Genomic DNA, 19,035 nt, shown 5'->3' with positions numbered 1-19,035 from the left:
GTCCACCTGGCCTACTTTACTTTTTTAACTTATTTGGGTCACAATGTGTAAAAAGGCACAATTAACTTTTTTTTTCTTGGTAATATGTAAATAACTATGTGGAGATTGTAACTAAAAAAATTTTATTATATTTGTTTTTTGTCAATATAGTATTGTACATCCAGAAGATGTAAAGAACTGAGGTCAACTTGCAGAGCAAGGACAAAATGTAAATGCAAAATTAAGTAATACATTCTACATAGTGTTTCTGGGTGTTCCATAGTCAAGCTGTAGGTGGAAATAAGGTGTTTCTATTGCAATTCTATTATCTTTTTTCCCTAGTTAAAAAGTAGAGAAAGTGGCATAAAGAACTCCACATGTATGCCATCTTCCAGTTTCAATAATAATAAATCCTGGCCATCTTGTTTCATCTATATCCTACCTACTTATGTTCCCTTCTTAGTTATTTTAAAGCAAATCCTAGACATCATCTTATTTCATATGTGTATATGTTAGTATATATTTCTAAAAGATAAATACTCTTAAAAAATATTGCCAAAATACTATTATCACGCTTTAACAGTGATTGTCTCCAGCCAATTCTCTTTATATCCAGTCAGCATTTCAGTTTATTCTGATTGTGTCCTAAGTGGACATTTTTAATAGTGGTTTGCTTGAATTAGCATCTAAACAAAATCTGCACTTTGATTGATATGTCTCTTAAGTTTCTTTTAATTTGCAGATGCCAGCTCCCTCCTTCTCTTCACATAGTTACAATGTACTTGTTTAAGAATCTGGGCCATTTGTTTCCCACAGTCTGGATTTTGCACACTGCATCCCTGCGGTGTGATGTGGCATGTTCTATTGTTTCCTGTGTTTGATATGAACCGATTATTAGATTTAGGACTTGAGTAGTTCAGGTTTGATTTTGTTTTTTCGTTTGACTTCGTAGACATGGTGTGTACTTCTATCAGAAGGACGTCAGGCTGTTAATCTCCCTTTCAGTGATGTTAAAATTGATTAGTCATTTCTAGGTACCTGAATTGGCCCGATCTAACTATTATAATCAGCTTTTCGCTTACTAATTTAAGCAGTCATTGATGATCATTACCATTGATGATCATGCCTAGATATTTCATTTCCTCAAGAAAAGGAAAATAGTTTTAAAGTAACTTTTAAGAGCTGAGTGTGACTGAGAGACAAAGCTACCTGATTTTTCTTCTAAGTTTGATGGTTCACCACTTACCAGAAAAGCTAAGTCATAAAGAATTTTTACTGGACTGAAATGTAGATGATATCAGCCTGGAAGCTCTGTGAAAAAAAGGAGCCCCAAATGATCCAATCACCTTCCTGTGGAGATGGCATTCTCAGGCCACGATTTTGCAGGCCTGAGCCTAAAAGATAAATAGCATTTTTTTTTTTTTTTTTTTTTTTTTTTTTTTTTTTTTTTTTTTTTTTTTTTTTTTTTTTTTTTTTTTTTTTTTTTTTTTTTTTTTTTATGTGAAATAACAAAGCCTGGACTTTATCAAACTTTCAGTATACACTATCCTATTTGTGTATTACCTTTTGGTTAAAAATTACAACAGAGGGGAAAGAGCTGAACATCATTGAAATATCCGTGCCTCTTTCAACCCATGTCTTTGTTGGGGTTTGAGAGCCTGAGCAGTAAATAATCTCCTTCCCTGCCTTACACGCTGATCGCTGTAGATGACTTTCCTTTCCACCATTGACCTTCAAAGAAAAAGAGGGAAGGGGAGGAGAGATCTGAAAAGGTGTTCCAAACCAGTAGCTATTTGTTGACAGGAATTTGGGGTGAACTGATGCTCCATCCTGGAAAGTACAGTAACTTGGATATTATCTCATCTAACATCTTTGCCATTCCAAGATTCCTTTTAAAAGAACCTGACAGATGAAGGAGACCCTCTTTTCATGCTCTGTACTCCTACAGTATTCATCTGTTTCCTTCTGCCTTTTTAATTCAGTATGTCCTATTTTCATTATTGGACTATACATTCCTTGAGGACAAGGAATTTATCTAATTCTTTTGTTTAATCCCAAAGAAGTTGACAAACACAGTCAGATATAAACTAAAGCAGTGAATGCAGATTTTACGCTATCACTACTGATAGCAGGGGAAGGAGCAGAGCTTCATTCTGATTTGTGCAGAGGTGATTGGGCCTTTCAAAGGGAGAGTGAGGGAGTAGGTGGAGTCGGAGGCTCAGGAGTGTCAGAGAAGTGAAGACTTACAGAGCATTGGTCCCTGTAGATGTGATTAGGCTGGCTGTGTCTGCTGCCTGAGAGTTATCAAAGTTAAAATTCTGTGCTTCCAGAGATTGGGAGACAGAGGCCCTGTCCTTCCTGATGATTACATTTCATAGGAATGGCTCTCCAGTCCTTGATGGAGATCCTTCTGTGTTGTAAGATATAGGTATTCACAGTCATAAGCACATTTTTGTAAATGCTGTAAGAAAAGGAGATTGGGGGCCTGTTGTTAGGTGTTGATTAGAGCAAAGAATAAATTCTCCTGACACCATTTCTCAGGTAGGCATTTTAATGAGGGACTGGGGTCATCCTAGGGATACAGCCTTATGCCGAGGCCATGCTAGAGTGTGGTCATCTCCTGGTGCAGATATTTGAACAAAGTCGTTATGTGCAGTTCTCAAGGGTTTAGAACACTGGTTAGTGAATGTGCCGACTGAATAAATTTAAATAACTTCAATTTTCAATATCCTCAATGTAAGGGGAACAGCTAGAATACCTTCCACTTTACCTTAGTGCCTATCCATTGTCCCTGCATCCACTTGGATGTCCTTGTCAGCCAGGACACCTGCAGTTTCCCTCCTCCTAAGACCTGGCCCCTCCATTTGTGAATAAGTGATATTATCTCCATACTACAAATATTTTGATTTTTTGAAATAATTTAATATAGATCAGTATATTATAAAAATGGTGAAATATTTTCAAATCTGCAGGATTCTGGGCACTATTAAGAAGGGATGGTTCAAATGTCTCTTGTCAATGGAATCATATCTGAAACAGAGTGGCATTTTAGTCATGGACTTTTGTCAGACTTCTCCTTCATAGCATTTATTTCAGGTTGTAATATATTTATTTGTATGATAATTTAAAAATAGTTGTCATAGAAACTGTATCTGTATTTGTTCACTGTTAAAAGGTCATCACTTCACAGTGGCTAGAACCTGTTAGATATATCCCAAAGCTATCAATTTAATAAATAAATGAGTAACTGGCTTTCCATCTTCCTTTGTCTTCTCCTTCAACATAACTTTGACTGGATAGAAATGCTATTTAATAAAAATATGGTGACTGAATGCTTGCAGAATGTCATGATTCTTGAGTAGTGTTCCAGTGATTGTTTTTCTCTTTATAGATTCCTCACCTATTCCTACCTCTTGGCCTTCAACGTGTGGCTTCTGCTTGCACCTGTGACCCTATGCTATGACTGGCAGGTTGGCAGTATTCCTCTGGTAGAGACCATATGGGACATGCGGAACTTAGCCACCATCCTCCTGGCAGTTGTGATGGCCTTATTGTGTCTGCACTGCTTAGCAGCCTTTAAGGTAATTTTCTCAAAAATAGAATGAATTCTGCATTTGAAGATAGATACTCTATGCCCATAATGTTCTTTTTTTGCACAGGTAGTCTGGGTCTAAATTAAATATTTTTTCTTTGTGTACTTAAATTTTTTGTAGCTAATAATAAAATACCATGGCTACCTTATAGATTTTTTGACTGTTTCTGCTAACCCTGTATTGAATCTGAAGTCCAATGTTTGTAAATGAGAAGTTACTGCTGTGGTTGTCTAATTTTTTGATGTAATTTATTTGATTTAATATAAGGATAAATGAAACTGTGATAAATAACCTATTCATAAATTCTTAAAATATGGTTAAGACTTTACTTTCATGAATGACTACCTGAGGTAGTTGGGTGATTTCTTCCACCACCTCTCTAAAAAGTATAAAACTGTACAAAATTATTAAATACAGCTTTTTCAAAAATGACCAAAGACCAAAGGCAAATATACTAGTTCATTCTCACACTGCTATAAGGACATACCTGAGACTGGATAATTTATAAAGGAAAGACGTTTAGTTGGCTACCAGTTCTACAGGGATAGGGAGGTCATAGAAAAGTTCCAATCAGGACAGAAGGGGAAGCAAACATGTCCTTCTTCACGAGGTGACGGGAGAGAGAATGAGTGCCCAATGAAGGAGAAAGCTCTTTATAAAACCATTATATCTAGTGAGAACTAACTCACTATCATGATAGCAGGATCGGGGAAACTGCCTCCAAGATTTAATTATGTCCACCTGGCCCCCAGAACATATTGGGATTATGGCAACTACAATTCAAGATGAGATTTGGGTGGCGACACAGACAAACCATGTCAGCAAAGAACTTGAAAATGTTTACTTATGAAGAACTATTACTGCATTGGATAAGATGCTTTTACCTGAAGGTCTTTCCATCCTGTCAGATCTAGCAGTAAAAATCTGTAAGTTTGTCAGTTGTAATTGGCTGGTAAATTTTGGAAAGTTTTACAATTTTGGAAAAATTTGGTTTGGGAGAGAAACAGAGCAGCTAGAATTTTAAGGAGAAAGTTTTAGAAGACAGAGAAATATAGAAGGGCAGAGGTAATATGCTCTCCGTTCAGTCATGGCTGTTAAATGACATATGCACAAGCAAAATTAAAAGCCCTGGGAGACTTATTTGCTACAAGTTTGAATACATTCTTCAACTTGTACATGAGTTCGGCAGCAGAGATTGGAAAATTCACTGACTTCGATTATCCATGTGTATAACCTTTACACAAATCATTGGCTGATCACAAAGCCATGTTGGTGCAAGAGACATTCCCAGAAATCCAGACAAAAGAAAAAAGAACTAAGTAATAATTTCAGTATTCTGCAGAGAAACAGATTTTCCAGTTTGACTCTGCACAAGTTCACCAATGTATTCAAACAGGAAAACCAATAATTTCAGAACAAAACAGAATCCAGAGTCCCTATAACATATGACAGGTAATGCCCAGTTTAACCAAAGATGATTGGATAAGTGAAGAAACAGGAGTGTGTGACCATATTCAGTTGTTTTTTCTTAAAAAGTTAATAGGAAGTGGAATAGAATTAAGAATTCAGAGCTAAACCCACACTAATGGGATCATCTGATTTTTGACATAGTTGTCAAAGTAATTCAATGGAGAAAGGATGGTCTTATAAAGATGTAACTTAATATCTGTAAGGAAAAAATATGAATCTTAACCCTTACCTTATGCAGTATACATAAATTAATTCTAAGTGGATGATAGTCCTAAACAAAAAAAAGTAAATTACACCAAAATTTCTAAAAGAAAAGGAGAAAGTCTTTGTGAATTTGAGTTAAGCAAATATTTCTTAGAACATAGAATGTGAAAACTAAAAGAAAAAGTTGATAAATTGGACATCAAAATTAAATATTCTATTCATCAAAAGATATTATGAATTAAATAAAGAGTCAAGCCACAAATTGGGGGAAAATATTTGTAAAACATAAATCTACAAAGGCATTGTATCTGGAATATTTAAAGTGCTCTTAAAACTCAAAAGTAAGAAGAAAAAAAATAACTAAAATGGAGAAAAGATTCAAGTAGACACTTCACAGAAGAAGATATACAAAGTTTTTGATAAACACATGAAAAGATGCTCAGCATCGTTAGTCATTAGGGAACTTCAGATTAAATCCACAAACAGATACCATTATACTCTCACTTTAATGACTATCATTAAAAAGATTCCCAATACTGAGGGTTGGCCACTGTGGAGCAACTGGAATCCTCATACATTACTGATGGGAATAAAAAGTGATTTTGGCACTTTGGAAAAATTTGGCAGTTTCTTAAAAAGTTAAACATAAAATTAAGCAGCTCTACCCATCTGCACCTACTGTAAAGAAATGAAAACATGCCATATGAATGTCTTATCTCTGAATATTCATACAGCTTTATTTATAATAGCAGAAAAATTGGGAAATATCTAATGACCTAACCTGCAAATGGACAAACTCAATGGGATAAATTATTCAGAAATTGTAAGGAACAGACTATGAATACATCAAAAAATGTGGGTGGACATGGATGAACATGGTGCTAAGTGAAAGAAGCCAGACATGTAAGACTGGATGCTAAATGATATGGTTTGGCTGCATACCACCCAAATCTCATCTTGAATTGTAGTTCCCATAATCCCCACATGTCATGGGAGGGACACTGTGAGACGTAATTGACTCATGGGGGCAGTTACCGCCATGCTGCTCTTGTGATAGTGAGTGAATTTTCACAAGATCTGATGGTTTTACAAGGGGCTTTTATCCCTTTGCTCAACACTCATTGTCTGTCCTGCCGCACAGGATCCCTACTTCCTCTTGGTGAACCTTTCACCATGATTGTAAGTTTCTTGAGGCCTCCCCAGCCATGCAGAACTGTGAGTCAATTAAACCTGTTTTCTTTATAAATTACCAAGTCTTGAGTATTTCTTCATAGAAGCATGAAAACAAACTATATACACTATATGACTCCACTAATGTGAAATTCTAAAAAAGGCATAATTATAATGACAGAAAATGTGGGATTGGAGGTTGACTGTAACTTAAAATAACTTTTTGAGGTGTTTTATGCTTTTTAAAATATGATTGTGGTAGTGTTGCTGAACTATATGAATTTATGAAAATTCACCAAAATATATACTTAAAATCAGTGAATTTGTTGTATGGAAACTTTATCTCAATAAAGTATAAAAAAATTATTAAATGTTATAAATAGGTAAAAGGCTGGAATGAATACACCACTGAAATTTAAACACAAAATATAAGGGTGATCTGGAAACTGAAAGAAAAACACTTGAATGATTAAAACACCTTTTAAAAAATTAAGGTGAAAGTTATGTAAAATACAATTAACTGTTTTAAAGTGTACAATTTAGTGGCACTTAGTATATTTACAGTGTTATACAACTGCCAGCACTTTCTAGTTTCAAAACTTTATTACCCCATAAAACACCTCCTTACTCATTAAATAATCACTCTCAGCTTTCCCCCTCCATCCCCTGATAACCTCTAATCTGCTTTCTGTCTCTATGAATTTACCTATTTTGGGTATGGAATATAAAAGGAGTGTGAACCCAAAATGTCTGAGACTGGTCTCAGCCAATTTTGAAAGTTTATTTTGCCAAGGTTAAGGACACACCTGTGACACAGCCTCAGGAGGTCCTGACTACAAGTGCCCTGTGTGGTAGGGGTACAGCTTGCTTTTGTACATTTTAGGGAGAAATGAGACATCAATTATACATGTAAAATATGCATTGGCTCCATATGGAAGGGCAGAACAACTCAAAGGGTGGAGGCACTTCCAGGTCATAGGTAGCTTTAAAATTTTTCTGATTGGGAATATGTTTTAAAGAGTTATTATCAATAGAAAGGAATGCCTGGGGCCTGACATAGTCTGTAACCCCAGAACTTTGAAAGACCCAAGCAGGCAGATCACTTGAGGCTGATTTCTCTACATTCCAACCAACACTTGTTATTTATCTTTTGTTATTTTAATTTTAAGTGATCCTACTGAGTCTGAAGAGGTAACTTATTGTGGTTGTGATTTGCATTTCCTTAATGATCAATGAGGTTGAGCATCCTTTCATATGCTTATTGGCCATCCTTATATATTCTTTGGAGAAATGTCTATTTACGTTCTTTGCCCATTTGTTAATTTGAGGGACTTTTTGTTGTTGGGTTTTAAGAGTTATTTATATATTCAGGATATTAACCCCCTAAAAGATACTTGGTTTGCAAATACTGTCCCTCATTCTGTAGGTTGTTTTTTTACATTCTTGATAATGTTCTTTGATGCGCAGAAGTTTTTAATTTTTATGAAGTCCAATTTAGCTGTTTTTCTTTTTCTATCATGCTTTTATTGTCAAATCCAAAAATGCATTGCCAAATCCAAGGCCATGAAGATTTATGACTATGTTTTCTTCTAAGAGTTTGTGGTTTTAGCTCTTATATTTAGGTCATTGATTCATTTTGAGTCAATCTTTGGGTATGCAGTACAACAGTGATCCAACTTTATTCTTTTGCATGTGTTTATCCAGTTATCTGCATCATTTTTTGAAGAGGGTATTCTTTCCCCCCAAACACCTTATTTTAAAGTAACCATCTGATACATCTTTTTGTAAATGAATTTTATAAAGCAAAGATAATGCAAATTACAATCCTCAAGAAACTCTGGCATGCCAATTAGCTACATAAACTTCAGCTCAAATTTCACCTTCTTAGTTTAAAGGAGGTTAAAGGCCTACTTTAACCACCCTATTTAAAATACAGTCATATACTTTCTACTTATTTCCTTATTTCCCTTCTACTTTTTAACTCCCTTCACTTAAACTTCCAGTTCTAAAATACTGTATAATTTGGTTATTTTACTTAATGTCTATTTCTGCCAACTAGAGCATGGGCAAATATTTTTTTCTGTCTTGTTCAGTGCCATACTTCTATCATTAAGAACTTGCCCCACTCAATATTTATTACCTAAATTTTATTTATTTATTACCAAATTTGCCATTCCATGTCTGTTATCTAAATGAATAAAACTGCAAAAAGTTAGCAGTTCTGTTCAATTAGGTTTTAGTCTAAAGAATCTTTTCTTGTAAGTGACCTATATCTAAAGGCTTGCAAAGTACCATGCTCAACAGCTGCATGAAATATTTGGGGGTGAATATGAGGTTTGTTTGATTATTATCTGACCTTAGCTCCTGGTTTGGCATGCCTGTTGTATTGTAACTGATCTGCAGAAGCACATACAGTGGAGCTTGAATTAGTATGTCTAAAAGGGTTTTTCTTGACTTTTGCCAGCTAATTAAGGGGACTGGCGAATCCCCACAGGCTGTCATCTTGGTCAAGTGTGTTAAACATAAGCTCTCACGATGGCAGTAGACCCTGCACGCAGGCAAGTCTTGGCCCTCCCCAGAGTGTCATTGATAACATGATGAATGAATGGAAACTTCCTCTCTGAAAGGCTGTTAATCCTTTTCTTTCAGGGAGTTTGTTTCAAAATCACTTTAATGCATCCTAAAAAATTAGCAGAGCATTCTAGCTGTGGGGATAGTTAAGATTGAGCTCTTCTGTGGTGACTTTCATCTTGAAAATTCTTTGCAAACATTTAACTAGAGCTGCTGGCAATTCTTTACCAGTTACACGCTCCACATTTTCATCTTTCAGAGGTTGGAGACAGAGCTTTGCTCGTGTTTTTGTGGCCTGGTTTTGCTTTTCTTGATCTGCTTACGCACCAGAAGGGAGACAGGAATCAGGCCTTAAGAGTCAGGTTCTCCTACTAGTAACCTCTTGAAGTGGTTGTAATCCTGTTTTGTGTGTGTGTGATGATGAATTACTAAGGACATAATGTTAAGGGCTTTGACTCAAAGGCAGTAAACAGGAGGATTAAACTTTTTTGAACATAGAAACATTACACATTGCAGACTATTCCAGGACACTTCCAAATCTAGTTGGACTGTTTCTATGGATAAGCAACTCAAGAGTAGATGTTTTACTTTTGACAAGATCTTATCAAGAATAGAGTGGGAGAGGCAGAATACAGAATCTAAATGTTCCTTTCTCTAGAAATAACCACACAATGAATTTACAGATTGTTTTCAGTTTGTCCTATTTTCAGGGCATACGAAATTTAAGATATCATGGAGTAGTTTATTATTTATCACGGAAGAGCTCAGTTGGCGTCTTTCAGAATTTAAGAGTAGAATTTATCTCATTCTGTGCCTCTCCTTCATCTCCTCCTTCTACTCACACACTGTTTATTCTCTAGAAAGATATTTGAGCTTATCTTACATAATATAGAGACCAATCTAGAAATTTCTTATTGGATCAAGTTGTTTTTAACAATGAATTTTAAAGTGAACTAATTTGCTGTGACCCTTTGTGATGAGGGTAATCACTCTGTGGGAATGTGTGTACAGTTAGAGATAAAAAATTTTAAGCCACAAAGGCTGAATATTTCATTCTTTTCTATGAATAGTGAATGTGTACACCCCAGGAGAGCCATGGCTGAAAATGCAGTTGGGTTTTTCTTTATGGGTCTTACAGACTTTATGTCAGACTGTTGGCTTGCAATAAAAAGTGACATATATCAGGAAAGTAGCCAGTCTAATTCGGATTATTGAGAGGAGTTAATACCATTAGTCAGTCCTATTCTTTATAGTTCCCAATTTCCCGTGTTCTCTAATGTGGTTTCTGTGCATCACAGAGGAAACACCATTAAATTATATTTAAGAGTAATTTATTTGGTATTGGTTCTTTATTACATTCTCACAGAGTGTCTTGAGATTTTAAGGTATTTTTATACCTTTTATAATATTGTAGTATAAACTTGTAAAAGGAAAACCTGAGAGAAAAACAGGGGGCTACTGATACCTGACTTTCTTAATGATACCCTCAATAATTAGATGTCTTTTGAGAATTAACATTGGGCAGTGGAAGTCCTATCTCTCTCCTTCCGTCACCTCATAGGTATAGGTTTGAGGGTTTTGGTATTTATTTGTGCTTTAAATTTTTAGTAGGGTGGTAGTTTTGCAACCAGCACAAATCCTAGGCTGCAGCACTGAGCCCTGGAAAACAAGCCAAATGTTTACATCCATGTGGGGAAATATCTGCAGCCTAACTAGTGGAGGTGACCGCTAGCAACAACCTGGTGGAAATGGTGGGTGGGGCTGGGGTAGGGCTAATGTATCGCCTAACTCAGGGAGGGCCTTCATCATCTCAGGAATCTCCCTTCATACCTGTTCTCAGCCTTGCTCTGGATTTACCTCTATGCTGGTCCATGTCACAACTCCCATCAACCTACTTACCACACCGGCACACAGAGAGCTGGTAAACAGAGACTGACAGCCTATGATCTCTCTTTAAATAAAATTCCCACACATCTCAACAAGAAGGTAAGATCAAAACAAGAGCCACTATTGGAAAGTTGTTATTTGCATATTGGCATTTTTACCTCATTCCAAAAGGACTTGGAGCAGCTTATGGGAATAAACACAATGCACTAGGATAGACCAAGAAATGGCAAATTATTTTTTAAAAAAGAACAAGATAGCAAATATTTAGAGCTTTGCTGCCCATGCAGTCTTTCACAGCTATTCAGCTCCATCATTGTTGCATACATTTTCCAATCCCTGGGAGACAGCATTGTACTACCATAGACCCATATGGGTGAACTGAACACACTTGCAGATTTCTGGAAATTATTTTGCATTTAGCTCAGCCAAATAATAGGTTATGGTATTATTATGGCACATGGATCAGTAAATTCCAGAATAGCAGTTATGAAACCTGGTAAAATAAGCATCATGTTTTAATATACTGAATAGTAAAATAAAATTAAACTTGGGGAATGAAGATTGCATTTAATAGTGAATGGCTCTAGGCCAACACTAATTTTTCTTTTTTCTTCTGGCCTAGATTCCTCTTTTCAGTTCCCATTCTCTGCAAACAGTACATTCTCTATTCTTCTTGTAACCTCAATTTATGAAAATCCTCTTCATGCTATTATAGGTCCAATCTTTCTAGCCCATTTACGACCCATCCGGCTTGTTTTGCTTTGAGACCACTGCAGTATTTGATAGATGGACCCTGATGATGCCTTGCCATGGTCCTTCTGTCCCCGACCACCAGTGCCATGAGAGTAGCCATTGTATGAGATGCTGTTCTGTCTGAGACTTGACCAGCCCAGTTGATGCAGCCTCTTCTCCCTGCTCCCAGCTGGCTTCTCCACCTGCCACCTTTTTCCTGTGGTGATAATGTTCTGCTATTTGGGTCACAGTTTTCCAGCTCAGTAGTTTTAGTCAACTTTGGCCTGTAGGCCATGCTCCAACGTTGAGGTTTTCCTTCATATCATTTTTCTGATAAGAGTTTGAAGATGAGCTCACCACTTCATTTGATGCTATGTTAGAAAATAAAGAAGTTGGATCTGCACCTCATTTCAAAATGGAACATATTTAAAGATCATTGTACTGACCTTCCCACATACTTTTATGTGATTGCTTTGCCATATATGATACATACTGTATCAGATTTATGATTGTCATTCGATTTCATTTGGTAGTCTCACATTAAATTCAATAATTCATTTAGTTCACTTTAAATTTACCACCAACCTCAAGTGGAAGCCAGTCCCCTCTGTGTTGGGGGTTGCTCTTTCATGCCTGTTGAGTTGAGTTGCCCAGATTCCAGATTGAGAGTCCCAAGGCTGGGAGGAGGGGAGATTGTGGAGGGCTGTGATTCGCATTGACCTGAGTCTGAGGCCAGACTCTGCCACTGCCCAGCTATGTGAGCCCCCTCACTGATCCTCCTTGCACCAAACATGGTTGGAGTGGGGCAAGCCACATGAAACACTCAGTATGGAAGCCGACACATGAGGAGCCCTGTTTTGTCCCAGCATCATGAAATTGGCACAGCTTATACCTAGGAGTACAATGAGGGATCCTGTCTCCATTTTGTAGACATATCAGCCTTTATGAAAAAAATCCAGTTGACTACCTTTTATTGAATTGATATATTTTAAAGTCCAGGCATGTTTCCATGACCAGAATCTATGTTTGATATTGCTGTTGCTTATGAAAGTTAATGGTTTCCTCCCCACTCCCTTCATCCTCTACCTTGAGTGGCAGGGAGCTTCTTTAACTTCTTGACATAAGAGGTAATGGTAGTAACACACTTTGAAATGCAGATTTTAAGTGCAGAAGCATAGTTTGGGAAGTTAGTATGTTCAAATGTAACAGAAGGGCAGTTTCCACTCTGTTAAAACTGAGCATTTATCAAGGGGAAGAAAGAATGGAAAATTTAGTGACTTATTTAGAAATGGCTATTGCAGTTATCACCTAAAGCTCTAAACTTGAGAAAGATTATAGATGTCTTTGGTCAGGCATGGTGACTCATGCCTGTAATCCCAGCACTTTGGGAGGGGGAGGTGGGTGGATCATCTGAGGTCAGGAGTTTGAAACCAGCCTAGCCAACACAGTGAAACCCCGTCTCTACTAAAAATAAAAAAAATTAGCCAGGCATGGTGGTGTACACCTGTAGTCCCAGCTACTCAGGAGGCTGAGGCAGGAAAATCTCTTGAACTAGGGAGGCGGAGGTTACAGTGAGCTGAGATTGCGCCATTGCACTCCAGCCTGGACTACAAGAGCAAAACTCCACCTCAAAACAAACAAACCAAAAAACAACAACAAAGAAATTAAAGAAGAAAGATTATAGATGTCTTTAATGGTATTTGAAAATTTTGTGAAAATAGGTAGGATTTAAGAAAAAAATCATTTTTGTGGTTGTTCATAAAACATCATGCTACCATCGCTGGATTCTCTACTCCCCTCTGTGCCAGAGGTTGGAACAAAATGGACACTAGAAATGCTACCCTTTGTTCAGAAGCTACCTGAAAATCAGTGGCCCTTGAGCAGTCTTACCAAGGCCTGCTATTTTGTCATTTATTACTATGCCACCTATAAAATTATTTTCCTTGTTCTGGAGCTGAAACTTTTACAAATCCTCTTTCCTCATGTCATGTGTAATATACCATTCAGTTGTACCTGGAGCACTCTGCTTGGCTTTTGATCTAGGGCTGGCAAGAGTTTTACACATCACTAAATAATTTGTCTTTTACTTTGCCTCCACAGGGCAATTGCATTTTCACAAGTCACACTGTTTAATAAGAAAATGAGTTACCTACCCCTCTTATAATTTATCCCTCAGTTGGAAGACTCATTGAATTTATTAGTGAGTCTTAGATAGTTGTCTAATGGAAAAAGAAGTTATCAGACATCACTAACAGCTTTAGTTTTTTCTACTGATTTTTATGCTTGTGATTCTCAGTGAGATTTCATAATCTTTATTATTATTTGCTTTTACTCAGAGCAAGCACCTTTTGAGAAGGAATCTTAATTTTTACACTTGTTATTTATCATAATGATTCATATGTTCATAAAAACAGCTCATGAACACTTGTGGACAATTCTTCTGATTGTTTTTAAACAGTTACAAAGGTCAGAAGATATTTTTATTACATCTAGAACCATTCTATCCTTTCCATTTCCATCCAGGACATGCGATTCCTATTTAAAGGAGCACACCTTTTTCCATCTTGTTCCGAGAAAATCCTGAAATATGTAATTAGGAGTCCCAGAGACAAAAGCAGCTAAAACAAGTCTATCTAGACAGAAAGCTTACTGGAAAGTGTGAATTGAGTTGGAAAACACAGAGGAGACTGTAGCGACTGATTGCCAGATTCTTTAGGTGATTAGCTGTTATGAGCTTTCAAGTTTATATGTCGACATTATCACACAGCAAAACACTGATGAATATTTAAAAATTTATTTTTCATCTGCAATGTAATAAAAATAAGTGAATATGTAAGTGAACAACAACCTAGCATTGTTCAAGAAGGAAAGTGCCATCTATATACATGCATCTTCACACTACCATCTCAAATTCAACATTCTGGAATTTAACTCCTGAATTTTCCCATTCATTGTGTTGCCTCAGTAGCATCTCAGTGCATTCTGCTAGTTGCCTGAGCCAAAATTTTGGGGATCTCCTTTTTCTTCTTTCTCTCTCTCTCTCAAATTTTGTATCTCATCCATCAAGAAAATTCTATCAACCATATTTTCAAAATGCATCTAGACACTGACAGCTTCTCACCACCTTCACTGCTTTCACCCTGACCAAGCCACCATCATCACTCATCTGGATTATTGCCATAGCCTGCTAACTGGTCTCCCTGCTTCCACCCTTTCACCAAGGTCCAGCCTGTTCCAACACAGTGACAAGGGTGATTGATTACTTTAAAATGTAAGTCAGCTCGTGTCCTTCTTGTGTTTCTTGTGTTTCAAATCTTCTGGTGGCCCCTTATTTCTGTGACAGCAGTAGTCATAACCTTTATAATGGCTGACAGGTTCTACATGCACTGGTACCATCCAGCCCCTACTCTACTGTCTCCCTTGCTACTTTCTGAACTCATTTTCCACTATGAAATGAGTATTATGGCTGGCCCCTTCACCTCTTCCAAGTCTTGTTTGCTTGCCACCTTTTCAGTGCAACCTACCACTGTGTTTAGAATGGCAACCTACTTCTTGCCCACCTTAATCTGTATATTACAGATACCTCTTGCCGGGCTTACTGACTCCCTCTCTTGTGGTCTCTTTCTCTTGTTTCTCTCTTTCTCTGAGACTCTCTCTCTCTCTTTTGTCTGTTTTTCTCACTGATGTTTTCCAAAAAGCCTAGACTAGTACCTGGAAAATACAAAGGAGATGAGAGTGATTGATTGCTAAATTCTTTAAGTGTTTGCCTCTAAGTAAGTACAGTGCCCAAAGAGACTATCTTTTTAGATGGCAACAAAATATATCTGTTTAACAAATGAATAGTCCATGACCAGGTTTTACCAAGCAAACCATTGATGAGGATGGGAAAAGTTTGAAGAGTGCTTTGACAAAGCCCATGAACTGAGGTGGAGGTGTCTGATGGTTCCCTTCGTCATCTGCCTGCTCCTTGTACTTCATGTCTCTTGTAGGCAGAGGCATGACTAATTGCATGACTAATTGGAGTGAGCCCCACATACCCAGCAGTGTGATGGAAATGGAAAATGATCTTAAAAACTGACAGTTTTCTGTGACAAGCAGAAGAAATTTGTAGGGAATATGTAGGTAGAGGACAGTGCATTTGGAGACGAAAAACATAGTGGTAAGCAGTAAGATAAAACATTAGAGATTTAATTGACCACTTATTGTTTCAAACAATATTAAGAGTATGGAAAATAAAGACATAAGATGATCCAGGCTGCTTGAAGAGCTTGGTTTCCTCCACTTCCATTGTATCCACCCCACCCATGAGAACACTGTCCTTGTAAACACCGCTATGATTCAACGAAACTGAGAAACTACCTGTGCTCAGGATTTATCTCAGCTGGAGCCAAGACTATGGATGGGTGGCTTAACAAAGTTCTCTAAATGTACAGTGATTTTTAGTGTAGAAAACGGTCATGAGCTATTCTTCATCTCTACAAAGGACTGACTAGCAGAAAATATCTTTCTTTCTTTCTTTCTTTCTTTCTTTCTTTCTTTCTTTCTTTCTTTCTTTCTTCTTTCTTTCTTTCTTTCTTTCTTTCTTTCTTTTTTCTTCTTTCTTCTTTTTCTTTCTTTCTTTCTTTTTCTTTCTTTCTTTTTTTCTTTCTTCTTTCTTTCTTTCTTCTTTCTTCTTTTTTAAATTTTTTATTTTTGAGATGAAGTTTAGCTCTTGTTGCCCAGGCTGAAGGGCAATGGTATGATCTCGACTCATTGCAACCTCCACCTCCTGGATTCAAGCAATTCTCCTGCCTTAGCCTCTCCAATAGCTGGGATTACAGGCTCCTGCCACCATACCCAGCTAATTTTTGTATTCTTGGAAGAGACAAAGTTTTACCATGAATTCCTGACCTCAGGTGATCTACCTGCCTCTACTTTCCAAAGTACTGGGATTACAGGCCACCATACCCAGCCCCAGAAACTGTATTTCAACTGTAGCATGATGGCTATAGTTGAGATGCAGTCAAATTGTGTTTGTCAGATGCCAAGTTAATTTGGGGCGGGGGGGATTATAGAAACTCCTATAGAGAAAACTTTTCTTAACTTCATTCTTCTAGAGCTGTTTGTACCAGCATTTCTTAAAATATGTCATAGCATCATACAGACTATTAAGTAAGGTTACTCTAAATAAGGATTTTGCCATTCTGCATTTCACGAGCACTAGGTTTTAGAAAGTTAAACATATTTCTTTACTGGGAGGCTTAACAAAGCCTTTACATTGCTTGAAGCCTTGTGAGTTTCTAGAAGTGGTGTAACATGAATGACATTCCTTAAATTTATTTGAATTTCGAACCCCTTTTTAGGGACCTCTTGTGGATAAGTGTTCTTGCAATGTACTTCGGGAAGTATTAACTTTGATATATAAAGGTGCCTTGGTTCCTGGACCTTGAGAGTTTATTTTGGGGCAATGTTTAAACATTTCCTTGCTTGCCTTCTTCGTATCTCCAAAGACAACAACCACCACAGCATCAACAAAAACATTTCCATGTTATTGCCTTTTTAACAATACCACCTGAAAAAAGATTCCTTTGAAACCATTCCTTTTAAAGTTATAGTTTCTAACAAGACAACAGTAACTTAAGACCTTGAAACCAATTATGTTTTTCATTCTATGGAGGCTCTCTCCATATGTAGATGTTTGATACAATAGTGATTGTGATTGCTGAGAGTCATGATGGATGAGGGACACTGCAAGGCCATTCATAAAATGTTATAGTTTGGGAAGGCAAGGCAAGTTTCACCTAGGAGAGCTCATTCATTGGTTTATTATTAGTAAGTGGCAGTTTTCAAAGCAAGACCAAAGCAGCACCACATATATCTCTCCACATGTATTTTTTCTTTTAACTGGAATAAGTTAAAAAATTATATCTTCACCTGCTTAACATAATTTAAAAGAAGGCACTCAAGTGAGTTTTCTTGGCCTTATCTAAGTAGAAAGTGAGATGTGGCTGCCTCAGGATATTGATACCTTCTCCTCAGTGGGAACCTTTCATGGGAGGTCCTTATAAGAGAGCTGGAGGACAGAGAAAGGACTTCCTGGAGCTTTCTGAGAAGCCAATGTGTGACTGCTAATAAATGGTTGCACTTTTTTTTTTAATTGAGATGGAGTTTCACTGGTTGCCCAAGCTGGAGTGCAATGGCATGATTTCAGCTCACCGCAACCTCTACCTCCCAGGTTTAAGCCATTCATCTGCCTCAACCTCCCAAGTAGATGGTATTACAGGCGTGCACCCCCGTGCCCGGCTAAGTTTTTGTATTTTTAGTAGAGATGGGGTTTGCTCATGTTGGTCAGGCTGGTCTCGAGCTCCCAACCTCAGGTGATCCACCTGCCTCAGCCTCCCAAAACGTTGGAATTACAGGTGTGAGCCACCATGCCCAGCCGTGGTTGTACTTTTAACATAATTTATTCTCAGATCTGCTCTCATTTTTGTATCCCAGCTGGTTTCAATTGCAGGGGACCACCAGTATTTACAAAAGAACCTGGCAACTTTAAATGGCCAAATTGGCCCTGTTAGCTTATGACCCAGAATTCTAACATCTGGTATGAAAAAGTGATTGATTGGAAAGAACATTTATGAATGTCAGCCTCCATGGCATTGCCTTGAAAATTCTCTCCATTCCAATGCACCACTGTTCCTTTAGTTTGGGTGACTTTGGCCAAAGAGCTCTAGTTTTCTGCCTGTTATAGATTTTGGTCCTCACAATGACAACGTCTTCACTTGGGTAATAAGTTAATGCCAAGGCTTGCTGAAGAAACAAGTTTGCTCTTTGTTTCTTTTTTCTAAAACAGTTTATTTTCTACTACCTTGTAAGACATTTCCAAGAAATATTTAACTCCCAACTAGTGACTTTTGGATTAAGCTCTTACTTTTATCTGTGTGTCATGCCTCATATAGATCATATAAACCTTCCTCTCTTTATGTACACTTTAGAGATTTGAGCTGTTGTGATTTGGTGAAAATCAGTCTTTTTATGCATGCATCTCCCATGCTCTGAAATGATGAAGATAGGTGTGTGGATGTCTGAACTCAGAAAATTACAAGCATTTGATACTATTTTAAAACATAGGACCTTTGTTTCCATCCTTTGCTACATTTCATTAGTCCATTAAATTTGCCCTTTTAAGCTGTGACAGGTAGGCTGTTTGAAAACACAGTTCAAGGTGAAGAAGCATTATTCCATCATGTCAGTTATTTGTGAAAAAAGCCTTTTAACCATCTTTGTGGAAACAAATGATCCATCAGGCTTTTATGACCACATGTTTCAGAAGTAAGGATGTGGGTCTTATCCAATGAGATGCAACGTATTTTGATTATAGAAGATATTTTGGATTTTGGATGAGTACATTAACAAATAATAGGAATCAAATCTACCATGAAGAGTAATTCCT

General features: G+C 37.2%; 1 protein-coding gene across 1 annotated transcript in view; it reads left to right on the top strand.

Moving 5' to 3' along the window:
- Positions 1-19,035, top strand: part of LOC108293733 (protein O-mannosyl-transferase TMTC1-like) — a gene marked incomplete at its 3' end in the record, with an annotated part of 187,277 nt that overhangs the window by 156,794 nt on the left and 11,448 nt on the right. Inside the window, exon 8 of the mRNA XM_017515248.2 lies at positions 3,371-3,560. Coding sequence (XP_017370737.2) covers positions 3,371-3,560 — 190 coding nt within the window. The remainder of the gene's footprint in view (positions 1-3,370; positions 3,561-19,035) is intronic.

Source organism: Cebus imitator, unplaced genomic scaffold (genome assembly GCF_001604975.1).
Source record: "Cebus imitator isolate Cc_AM_T3 unplaced genomic scaffold, Cebus_imitator-1.0 Scaffold545, whole genome shotgun sequence".
Lineage (NCBI taxonomy): Eukaryota > Metazoa > Chordata > Mammalia > Primates > Cebidae > Cebus > Cebus imitator.
Note: the sequence above shows the minus strand (reverse complement) of the source record. Positions and strands in the feature narration are given on the sequence as shown.